The 12,959-nt window shown below is 31.1% G+C and overlaps 2 protein-coding genes across 2 annotated transcripts; both read right to left on the bottom strand.

Annotated features, from left to right (window-relative positions):
* Positions 1-776: 776 nt before the first annotated feature.
* Positions 777-2,110, bottom strand: LOC129896820 (tetraspanin-8-like). The gene is made up of 2 exons (XM_055972800.1): positions 1,613-2,110; positions 777-1,137 (listed from the first exon to the last, which is right to left on the bottom strand). Exons 1-2 carry the CDS (start codon positions 2,108-2,110, stop codon positions 823-825), a joined length of 813 nt encoding a protein of 270 aa, XP_055828775.1. The 3' UTR covers positions 777-822.
* Positions 2,111-9,325: 7,215 nt separating this feature from the next.
* On the bottom strand, positions 9,326-10,265 carry LOC129893983 (tetraspanin-7-like). Its single transcript, XM_055969456.1, has 2 exons — positions 9,864-10,265; positions 9,326-9,423 (listed from the first exon to the last, which is right to left on the bottom strand). Exons 1-2 carry the CDS (start codon positions 10,069-10,071, stop codon positions 9,326-9,328), a joined length of 306 nt encoding a protein of 101 aa, XP_055825431.1. The 5' UTR covers positions 10,072-10,265.
* Between the last annotated feature and the right edge of the window lie 2,694 nt (positions 10,266-12,959).

Genomic DNA, 12,959 nt, shown 5'->3' with positions numbered 1-12,959 from the left:
ATGAACTCTTGAGTTGTTGACAACGATTTCAGTATACGTAGAGAAGATGGTACTACTTACTATGGGGTGTACGTCTTCTGGCTTTTGACCACTAGAGAAAGGTTGGGGCACTTGATTATGATGATAGGAAGAGGTAACAAATTAAGTTTGATGTCAGGTGTTACTCGAGTAAATAAAAGTTCTATCAGAACCTTGACCTACTACTTGTTCAGGTTCCTTTTTCCAGCATTGTCGATTTTTACCTATCCAGTTTAGTACTTTGAATCATAAAAAAATGTGAATATTAATAAGACAATAGTCGAAATGTGAAGTCCTTACATCAGGATGCTGCTAGATTTTGGCAAGCTTCTTATCAGTGAAGACTTCCAAGAGAAGAAGTGAAAAGTGATCCATATGATCATAGAGAAAGGCTTGCCTTGTACGTTTTTTTAGAGTATGCTGCAGTTCCTTTTCGTTGGAGTCTTTTGCTACTTGGATCCATCAATGAAGTGAAAAATTTAGCCCCGTAAAGTAGAAGGGCCAGTATTTGGTAAAGTCATTCCAATCTCCAGCGGTAAGGTAACTTCTCTTGCTAGTCCATATTAGTTGGGGAAAACGAGTAAAGCACAACTCATCAAACTCAAGAATGCGTATATGTTTAAAATTAAAAATGCAATTTAATTAAGAATAAACAGATAAATAGCTAAACATTAGATGGAGAAATGAAGTTGGTAATAAACAATAATTACAACATCAATGTCTTATACCCCATCCAAACCAAGCTTCAGTCAAACAAATACTGTTAATCATTAAGAAAATGGAGATGCAACGAATCAATATGGCTCATGCAGGGCATGATTTTTGCCTATGATTTCCCTTTGATTTGTTGTTCCTGAATGCACAGCAGCCAACACCGTAAACAAAGAGGACAAGAAGTAAGAGGCCAAAGTTGACGAGGGAACATATCTTCCAATCTTTCTGGATGTGGTCAAGGAATGCCACCTTACATGATTGACAATTGAAGCAGAGCTCGCTCTGTACATTGCTCCAAATCTTGCAGTCATCGTCTGCTACCGCTGGCCCTGTATTGGGCATGGTCCAGTAAGTAGCATTGTGGAACTCCAAGCCGCAGTAAGTGGGTGGCTTGCAGCAACTCGACTGCACGCACCACAGCAAAGACTTAAATTATATACACTAACCTAGTGAAATAGCTATTTTTTAAATGATACACACTTCTAAGTCATCAAAATGGAACTTTCAAGTCACAATCAGTCTTTTTTGCTTTAGAAATCTTCTTTGACCAAAACATAAAATACCACTTAATGCTCATCATAGAGATTTAACTTTTATTAAGTTACCTGATTGTATATATGTTTGTTGCATCATCAATGCAATGAACTTTTAAATTCAGAATTACTTTACGTAATCTTTCTGCTAGTCAGGGGCGAAGGGAGAGTATAAGTTAGAGGTTGGATAAACCCAATAACTTCTGTTTAGATCATGCATTTGTATTAGGAACTCCATTAAATTGTGAATCCAATAACTATGACGACTACGATTTATGTGGCAAGTACAGATCGCCATATGAATTCATTGAGAAATTTGATAATGGGTAAAGACAAAAGATAAGAACCTGAATATGAGTGAGTCTATATTTGTAAAAATCAGCCCCTTTGTCAGTTGGTATACGCTGACAAAATTTGGTATCAACCAAACAACTCTTAATCTCCCCCCAATTCTCTGCATTATCCACATACTTCTGCAACCATTTGGTGTAATCTCCAGATTTGATTTCCTTATAACCTCTCCCAGATAATGCCTTGCTCACATTTTTATTTGTGACCAAAATTGTGAACAACGTGAAACAGAGCAATCCAACAATGAGCAAAAACAACAAGAACAAATATATCAACAGTATAAACGAGAATCCGCACAAGGACCCAATCAATCCCAATATCGAAACAACCAGTAGATACACTCCCAGTATCAGCAAAGGCTTTTGCAACACTTCCTGGCAAAGCTTAGAGCTGTTGTTTAAGTTGAGCCAAATTGAAAGCCCTATGGCTACTAGAGAAACCAATAGAGTAACACAATTAAGGAATGTAATTATGAAATTGCTTCCTCGGACCATCTTCCTTAGTTTTTTTTTTTTTTTGGATGAATGGATTTAGAAAATTGAAAAAAAATATTAGTGTAATATGGTTAATATAGAATAGGAGAGGCAAAAGGCGCAAGAACCATTAAAAATAATAATAATAATTAACAAGTAGTTTCTAAATTTCAGCCACTAAATAGCTGTTGACTTAGTTAAAGATGATAGGCAAAAATATAGGGAGAAATTGGGATTAGACTATTTTATTACTTGGTAAAACTTGGAAGATAAAACTTTTAAAATTCTATAAAAACACACTTTTTGTTTTCTTTATAGTAAATGTACTTTCAGAAAAAATATGAACAACAAATAACACAAAAGATGTAGTATTAGTTGAACTGTTAGTCATAGTTTTCCTACACCATGGTGTACTTCAAATGCATTGGCAAAAAACATCAACACAATCACGAGAGCCAGCACGCCAGAATGTACAAAATAGTCGGCAATCTTTGTCAAAAGAAACCCAATTGCTACAAAAGTCAGAAAGTGACTAATAAGAAGAGCAATTTCCTTGAAATTTTTTCCATCTTGTGTGTTGTGATATTTCATTTTATAAACTTAACACGTTGTTTACTATTGCTTGTTTCTCTACTTAGTTATTACGTTTTTTTCAGAATATATCGCTAATTGCACTTTCCATGTTAAATTTGCTCCAGGCTAGATCAGCTCTTGGTAACAAAAGAGTTGAATATTGTTGGGGTTTATTCTGCTCTAAACTCTTAAATAAACAAGTATTAAATAATCGTAGATCTTCAAGAATAACAAAAGTGTGGCTTTTTATATCTCCTTTCAATTTTTTTTTGTTTGAATTAGTTTGATATAAATCTTCTGTTGCTAATTTAATACACTTGCCTGTACATTGTAAAAGTCAGTGGTGCTCCTTGCTGCTTTCCTCCTCCTCCTTGCTATATTCATCATATTCTTGCTTTTAATGGTATGAAGTATGAACATTATCCTATTTCTTGCAACACTGTAACCTATTTGCACTATTGTTTAAACAAATATTGCTATATGAGTTACATCTATGTAAGTTTCTTAATAAACTTCAGGACTGTTTAAAGGAATTAGGGTAGGTTACGTGATTGATTACAAATATTAGGATATAGTTTTCTATTCTCTCTAAAGATCCTAGCAGTAGATAGGAAAAAAATATTCAAATTACCCTGACATCCCATCAGTATTTTAAAAGACGGGGACATGAGGCGAGACATTTTACACACCACATGATAAGATATAAGCCTCATGGATCTACAAGGTGTATATCTCATCTATCTTCAATTTTTATAATTCTATTACTAAAAAAAATAAGCAAAAATAACATTTTCAATAATTCTATCAATAGTTTCAAATATATCACTAATAATAAAAAAAAATATATTATAATTATTATTTGAGAAAGGTAACACACAAAAAAATCAATACCCGAGATAATCTTTAAAAATGAAATCATCATTAATTACCACATCTACTAGTCCTTCCTACTCTCAACTAATATTTGAACTAATTATTGTTTATATATTTCAAAGCAGGAGAACGATAAAAAATGTAAGAGCAATGACAAAAAGGCATAAATTTCTAGGAAAATAGTTTATGAAATACTTATCCCAACAATTCAACCATGGTTATCTAAAAAATTATTTATGGCAATGTCATTTTCTATGAGAATTATTTTATTTATTTATTTATATAGTTTAAAAAAAATCACTATAACATGAAAACATGATAACTAAAGTGTAAATATCATTACACCAATAATTAAGAAAATTTGATTTATAGCAAAAATACTTTTAAAACAATAAAATTAAATTTAACCGCCAATACTTATGATTCACGCACGGGGCTTATGCCTCAAATTCTAGGACGTATGCCCTATGTATCTACACCTTTCATTTGTGTTCCAAAACAATTTTGATATGCCTCGTTCGAAAACTTGCCCCGAAAACGTCTTTTAAAACACTACATCTTGCACGAGAATATACAAATAACATTTTTTTTTACCTTTAATATTAATTTGAGTTTGAGTCATAGTTAATTGATTGATTTTTATTCTTTTGCCTGAAGTTAGAAAAGATGATATGAGGATACACATCTTGTGTTTGTATTAAAAAAATCTACTTTTTTGTCATAATATTTTAGAGTTTTGAATTAAACAACTCAAATTTTGTATTAATAACTAAAGTTTTTACAACAATATTCAAGGTACTATATTGCAAACAAATGGTTAACATCTTATTAACTAGAATTAATCTATACTAATTATAAATAATAATAATAATATTATGTGAATTTAAAGACTTTGTGTCTTTTAAAAATACTATACTAAAAACAAGTAATATTTAAGAATAAAAAAGACGACTCTAAATTATTACTATTTTTGTAGGTATATGTATATATTTAAGACCTCTTATAATAATTATATTGAAGGTTATAAAAAAAAAAGAACAAAATCTTCTTTTAATATAGTTAACATAAAATAACACAGGCAAAACCTTCTCGTCAGTGTAAATTAAACACCATAAAACTTTTGAATTGATCAAAGAAAATAATCTCTAAATTTTAGCCAATAATACAGTGCGATTGTTGTTGACACCCTTTTCTGTAAAATTGTTACTAGTTGGGTCAAGTAAATTAAAAATATCTAACAAAATATTCTAATAGATTAATATGAACATTATAAGTTGTTTAGTAATAAAACCAATTATTGATGATAACTTATTCTCGATTACTTCTTCCGTAACTAAAGGTCATAGTTTTTTTTATATTCTAATAACAAAAATCGAGACAAAAATTACTTACAACCTTTGAATTTGTTTTTTCCATGCCATAGATATTCACAAAATGAGTACATTTCGCTAGCTCATCAAAATAGAAAGGGTTGTTCCTTCATTTTACAATTTAATTTATCTTTTTCCAACATAAATTTATCTAATGTGACTTATCACGCTTAAATACAAATGCGCCAATTATATAGAAGCTTGTCATAAAATAAGTAAAATTGGTTTGTAAATTCAAATTGAGTAATTAAGTTAAAGTAGATGCATATTTTTTTTATACGTCAATCTAGTTATATGATGATTAAAAATTATTATCTAATTCCTTTCTCTTCTATCTGAAAAATCTAACTTATTCCAATATCAAGAGGGAAGGATATAAAGGGATTAGGAGGAATTAAAGGCTCTAAGGGCGTAATCATACTTCCTCACAACATCTTTATTGTGTATGCAAATGAAGTTTTTTTACCAAAAAAAGCTATGTGAAACAAAACTAGCATTGTGGTTCACTTGAAAACATCCCCAATGATGAAGATTAACTATTTTGAGTAGTTAATAAGATTCGGGACATTTTTTATGATAGGAGGAAGGTACTAACATATTAAATAAGTTATGCTATCAGGTGTAGCTCGACTAAATAAAAGTTATTGTAAATTATCCTTCTACTTGTACAGTTTTTCTTTCCAGCGTTGTCTACTTTTACCTTTTATGTTTTAGGAATTCAAATAAAAAATCGAATCTAAAGTGATTGGACTCTGAATGGTCATACTATTAATTACTCCAGACCTAATTAAACATAAGATGTAAGTGAAGACGGTAATAAGCAAGAAATATAATATGATAGAGTATTGTCTATCCCAAGCCAAACTTTAGTCATCAAGCAAATAAATCAGAGTGTAAATTTAAAACCTAAATATGAAATCACTTTTGATAAAAATTGAAATTGGAGTTGAAATCAAAATGTAAAGACCAATATGGCTAGCTCATGCAGGGTAGTGTTTGTGTTTAATATATCTCTTCTTTGATCTGTTGTTCTTGAGAGCGCAGAAAACAATGAGCACAGGAAGGAAGATGCAAAAGTTGATTGAGGAACAATTGCTCCTAATGATTCTTGATGCTGTTAAAAAACGCTTCCTTAATTACATGATTGGTGGCTTAAGCAGATTTTTGTATGTCCATTGCTCCAAAGCTTGCAGTCATTGTTTGCTAAGGCGAACCCTGCTTTGGGCATGGTCCAATAGGCAGCTCTGCGGAAAACTTGCGTAGTTCACTTGATGAATCATTTTGCCGCCCTCTCATTTACCTGAGATGATGAACTCCTTTTGAGTGGTTGAAACAGATTTCAGCACACGTAGTGAAGATGACATTACTTGATATGCTTTATTTTTACCTATCCAGTTTTAGTACTTTGAATCAAAATAAAAAATAAGATGTGAATAGTAACAACCCAAAACTCTGAAATGTTAAGTGTTTACGCTGCTAGATTTTGGCAAGCTTTTCATAATCAGTGGAGATGTCCAATTCTAGCGGTAAGATAACTTCTCTTGCCAGTTCATATTAAGAAAAAAAATGAGTGAAAGTACGATTGATCAAGACTCAAGAATGTGTATAGGTTTCAAATTAATAATGTCATACAAATGAGAATAAATAGACTCGGTAATCAGGAGGAGTATACACCCGAACCCTCTTGGCAAATGGCAAAAAATTTGAATTCCCTAAACACAAGACTAGAGGTCAACTAAGTTGTTTAAGAGTTCAAAATTCAACTTGAGGTTCCAAATTCAAATTTTAAGCATTATATTTTTATTTTTTTCAAATTGTTGGAAATCCTATAGAAAATACCTCATTATGAGCACCTGTAGGGAATTCTCTTAGCTTGAGGCGTGTCAAAAACACTGTCCTTGGGGATATTTCACCCAATATTGGTGTATTTCCAAATTCAGCAAGCTCTTTTAATATAAAATTAGGAGCCAGAATTTAACAAAGATTAAATAATTATAAATTCAGCAAAAGAAAATAAGAAGAAGATTTGCTCTCTATTTTTTCCGCTTATCCTTTCTCAATATTGGAGCAACACAAAAGAGTGTAAAACCATTCTCCTAGTGTTAAGGATTAAATTAGTAGTAAAGGCTAGTCATTGCATTCAGTCATTGCCATGAATGCAATTCCTCATGAAGAAAAGAAACGTTCCAACTGTTAGAAATTTGACCGAAATAAATGTTGATATTGGAAATAATTAAAAAGATATTAAAACTCATTTAATAGAATGAATATAGATTACATTTCATTTTGAGATCTCAAAAATATTTTCCTAATACAAACCTACTTAATGAAAATCTTGAATCCGCCACCGTAAGTAATAGTAAAGAATAACTACAATACAGTGTTTTATACCATCCAAACCAAGCTTCAAGTCAAACAAATATTAATCATAACGAAAATGGAAATGTAACGAACCAATAGAGTATTTCTATGGTCCATTGGATATAATCCTTAGGACGAAACGACTTTAGCTGTAGTATGAATTTCTTTACCTAATTTATCAACTGATTTGTTTGCAAAGAAGTCTCTGTCCTCTGTAGCATCGGCAGTTGGAAAATCAATAGCTTTAGATAAAGCTACTCAAATCAAGTCAAGACCTAGAACAACTAGGGTCAAGGTTATACTTGATCTAATGGATAAGCTTCCAAATGGTATAAGGCTGCAGTTTGTGGATGGAAAATCTGGTAAATTGATCGAGGTGTTTCAGGAGATTGTCTATGATATCTGCCTTTGTATTGCAATTATTGTAAGTACCAAGGTTATGATGAGGTAGTTGTTGTTTGATCTCGAAAAGAATCCAAAATAACAAACAAATTGATGATACCATTGAAGCTGCTTTGAAAGGTATTAGCGATATTCGAAAAATATCAAGGTGATGCAAGGGAAATATTAAATGAAAAAAGAAGGGTTGTAGGTGTCAATCAAATAAAGCTACTGCTTTAGATCAACAATTGGTTGCTGCCACTTCTGAGCAAAATCGTGCAAACACAATGGATGCTGATACAGGTAATATTGGTCATCAAACAACTGCTGGAAACAAAGATATTTTATAGGTTTCAAATGATCAAGAGCTAGCTCTAAGGCCTAAATCTACAGAGATATGATAACAGTAAAAAATTGTGAATGTTATAGGCGTTTACAATAACTAGCAGACTGCTACTAATGAGGTGCAATCAAGAAAAATTGGACTGAATTTGATGTCTAATGCAACTAAAATGCAGGGGAAACACCAAGAGTTGGGGTAGATTTGCCGCTGCAAGTTGATTCAGGACAAAAACTAATTGATACAGATAATGTTGAAGATGCTGAAAATTCTGGGCAGCATGTTTTGCAATTTGAAAACGAAAATGCAACTAAAAATTGGACTTTGGTTGCGCACAAAAATTCAACTACTAGTCGGACCCTTTCCACAACTAGTCAAAACAATTCTCCAGGTAATGAAAAGGGTGTGACTGAGAATTTTCAGGACAATGAGAGGAGGCAAGATACTAGTAATGCTTCAAGAGACCTATTGTGTTCGAATAGCTTTGATGCTTTATTGAAGGCTCCAACATTATACATTTCTAATCCTGAAGTAGCTAGCTAAGATTATTCAAGAAACTCAGGATGTCATGTTACTCAAATCCAATCCAGCTATCAAGCCACATATGGTCACATCAAACACCTCGGCTCATGAGGTCTCTTCCCAATCTTTGGAGTCGCTTGGTGAATCTGGAAAGCTACTAATGTCAACAGAGAATGACAATGATTTGGTGAAAGAAGAGCAGGTTTCACCACCTGCTTTGAATAGAATATTAAGCCATAAGCTCCCGTATTTGTGCCTAAGAGTGTGATTGCAAAGAAGAATGAGTCAAGGGCCTTAGCGTCAAGATTTAGTCCAACTCATGCTTATACAATTGATTCCGGAGAGGATTCTTTTGATGAAGATGAGCAAGATGATATGCTGGACATATGCTTTGATAGAGTGGCTAGGGAAGGGGATATCACCTAGGCAACAAAGAAGTGGAAGCAACAAAAGCATAAAGAAGACACATGGAAGGCAACATAGTTGGGATGGTAAAGCGACCGAGGAGTTTGTTCTAAGGCACCTACCCATGCGATTGGCAAAAGCAGAATCATATGACAATATTAATAGGTTCATCAAGATCCAATAAATCCATAAAGAAGTGATGAATATCAAGTGTTGTTGGATAGATTTGAAGAAGAAGACAAGAGGAAAATACTTCAAGTTACATAGCAAACAAAGTGGAGGACAAGAAAGAGTCCGAAGTTGCTGATGGAATATATCTTCCAATCTTTCTGGAGTTGGTCGAGGAATGGTGTCGTACATGATTGACAATTGAAGCAGAGCTCGCTCTGTACATTGCTCCAAATCTTGCAGTCATTGTCTGCTACTGCCGGCCCTGCTTTGGGCATGGTCCAGTAGGTAGCATTGTGAAACTCCAAGCCGCAATAAGTGGGAGGCTGGCAACAACTCGACTGCACGCGCAAAAACAAAGATGTAAGTTGTATAGACTAAGTATAACATTTTTACGTAGTTTCTAGTTCTTCGATTTCTGTTACTATTTATGAATATCTAAATAGATGGAGATATAGTTGTTTGTTTCCACTTTAATTAATGTGGTGTTGAAGAGAAGTATTAAATTGAAAGAAATAATAAATCAGGATAATTCAGTCAAATTAAAATAAAAATGACAAGTATTTAAGAACTGAGGAAGTATTAATAACTTGATGTACTATCTTTTTTGCATCATCAATGCTGGAACTTAAACTCACGAAAATATAATTACGACATAATCATTATGTAATCCATATATCTACTAGTAGATTAATTGAGAAAGGAGATAATGGACAAAGACAAAAGTAATTAAGAACTTGAATATCAGGGAAGATATATTTGTAGAAATCAACTCTTTTACCAACAGTTTGACAAACTTTGAAATCAATCAAACTGCTCTTAATCTGCTCCCAATTCTCTGCATTCAACACATACTTCTTCAACAAGTAGTGGGAGTAATTTCCATCTCTCCCAAATAAAGCCCTGCTCGCATTTCTATTAGTCACCAAAACTCCGAACAGCGACAAACAGAGCAGTCCCAAAAAATCAAGGACAACGAGATCACACATATCCAGCTGATAAACGTGACTCGACACAACGACGCAACTAATGCCAAAAACGAAACAACCAGCTGAAACACTCCCAGTATTAGCAAAGGTTTCAGCAACACTTTCTGGCAAAGCGTAACGCTGTCGCTGAAATGTAACCAAATTGAAAAACCTATCACTGCCAGAGAAACCAAAAGAGTCACACAGTAAACGAATATCCGTATCTTTTCGCTGCTTAGTCGGCCCATTTTTATTTTTTTTTTATTTTTGCGGATGAATGAATTACAAAATTTGAAACAAACAACAAAAGCGATCTAAGTGAAATCCCACGACGTGGGTCTGAGATTGTAAAGTGTATGCCTTAGTGTATGGGGTAGGACGACAGTTTCAAAAAAACTTATGACTCTTATTCTCTTAATAATGAGGGCGAAATGGACGGAAAGGAGGCTGATGAAAAAGTCTACAGGGAAATGTTCCAATTAATATGCACTAATTTGTTAGTATTTAGGCTTAATACATCATACATCATCAGTCCTTTAAACTTTTAAACTTATTAGAATATTCTATTAAGATATTCAAACTAAATTATATTTTAATTGCTAGTAAAGTTTTTTCAATTAAATATTTTTTATTTAAATTTTGAAAGAAAATTTACGCTTGTTTCTTTGTTTTGTCAGTTAGATGATTAAGTTGACAACATAAAATATGTTATCTTCTTTAATTATCTGCATCAACCTCAAGTAGAAAATATCTACTTAGGATTTACGGCTTATTAAGGCAAATACATATAATTAAAAGAAATGACATATTTTATGTGGATAATTAACTACCTAATAAACGAATGAGAATAGAAAAAAAGAAATTGAAGTGTTCAATTGAAACATGACTTAATTCAAATATTTAAATAAAATATTTTAAGCCTATTAGTTACCCCTCATGTTGGAGTTATTTACGGAATTAGCATTTCCTGCTACAGTTTATGAGTCAGGCATGAATGAGGCTCTCCTCCGTTACTCAATTTCTCTATTTCCCAAGTGCCACATATCAAAATAAAATACTTAAAATATTTTGAATATAAAATCATTGAAAAGATAAGAAAACATCAACTTAATATAGTTTAAAGCTTATATCATAATTCAAATAAGTAAAGTAGAATCTTCTTCTTTATAAGATGGTTTAGTATTTCCGGATTGTGGGGGGAGAAGTTTCCAGTTTTAGAAAAGGAAAATATTGGATCATTCTTTAGCAGATTTTAATCATTTTCTTTATGTCTATCTCTAATGAGCAACCAATTAAAGAGAGTTTGAAATGCTTGAGAAGTCTTATATGCATTAATATTTATCTCCACATTCGTGATCAAAGGCCATCAAGAAACACATCAAACAAGTTAAAGGAAAACTAGAAAAGCTCTAAAGAAATATACTTATATTTTATTTTTTAGTAACTTATTAAAAGATCAAGAAAAAAATTCAAACTAAAATTTGATGTAAGCATATTCAAAATATTTAATGGCATAATTGAATATTAATTTCTTCATATTTTATTTGTGATACCCAAATCAATCTCCTTAATCAAACTCAAACTTCATCAAATTCCACATCTAGCCTCGAATTTTTGAATTGACATTTGTGAAGAAAAGAATCATGTAACACCATTCATAGATCTAAATAGGGTGAAAATAATTTTCACCCCATTTTTGCTTTTAAAATCAAACTCTCCCTTAATTTTGAACAATAATCAAACTCTCCTCTTTATCTCATGCATTGTTCATTTTACTCTTATTATATCACATCTATTTAATAACTCTTTATATTATATATAATTTACTTTTTAACATAGATATTTATAACTTTTTTCTTTAAGTTCTTTAACATTATACATAGAATAATATTTTAAAGAATTTATCACAAAATTTAATATTATTCTTATGACCGTTATTTCAATATAATATACATTAAGTGTGTGTATATGTATGTATACGTATATTTTTTTCTTTTTCCACTATTTTACTCCATGCGTTTCATATTACTTGACTCTTCTTGATATATATGACATCCCTTAAAATATTAATTAGAGGTGTATTTTACTAACTAACATTATTAACAATATTTTGAAACCTTAAATTTGACTATTACTACTTTATGCAGTTATTTAATACTAATAGTAGAAATAAAAAGATATTAAACATTTCTTAAATTTCATAAATTGGACAAATAAATTTTTTTTAAAAAAACAACTATTTTTTAGAATGAGAGTAGAGTAATATAAATGGCAGTAAGTATTCTCTTCTATATAAATAAACAAGTTTTGATTGACATTGATGGAGTATTACACAAATTATAATCTAAAATAATTTAAAATCTAAATAATGCAATCTTTAAAAATTTGTCCTTAATTAAATTAATTATTTGTATTTCCTACATTGAAATATATTTATACAGTTATTATTCTCTTTTATTTTCACTTGTATAAATAAATATTAGAGTTTTGATTATTATTAATATAATTAATTTTCTCATTATGCTAATTTACTTCATTATAGAACATCATTAACATATATACTTAATTTTTACTTTTTTGTCCAAAAAATAATGTTTATGCTTTTATGAAAATATTTTTACATTAAATAAAAAAAATAAAAATATCATGATTTCTAAAGAAGTAAAAAAAAGTTGATAATGAAAGAATATAATAAGTATTTTAAAATTTTAATTAGAATAAAAAGAGAAGTTTAATTATTGTTGAAAGTTGAGGGATATTTAATTTTAAAAGTAAAGTTGGATCACCAGATCTAAATATCTATTGACATCCTAAAATAAACAGTAACCCCAATATCTATTGACATCCTAAAATAAACAGTAACCCCAAAAGTACAAAATTTTCACATCTTATTTTCGTAGTTACTTCAT

The sequence above is a fragment of the Solanum dulcamara genome, chromosome 7, assembly GCF_947179165.1.
Source record: "Solanum dulcamara chromosome 7, daSolDulc1.2, whole genome shotgun sequence".
Lineage (NCBI taxonomy): Eukaryota > Viridiplantae > Streptophyta > Magnoliopsida > Solanales > Solanaceae > Solanum > Solanum dulcamara.
This window is presented reverse-complemented; position numbering and strand designations above follow the sequence as displayed.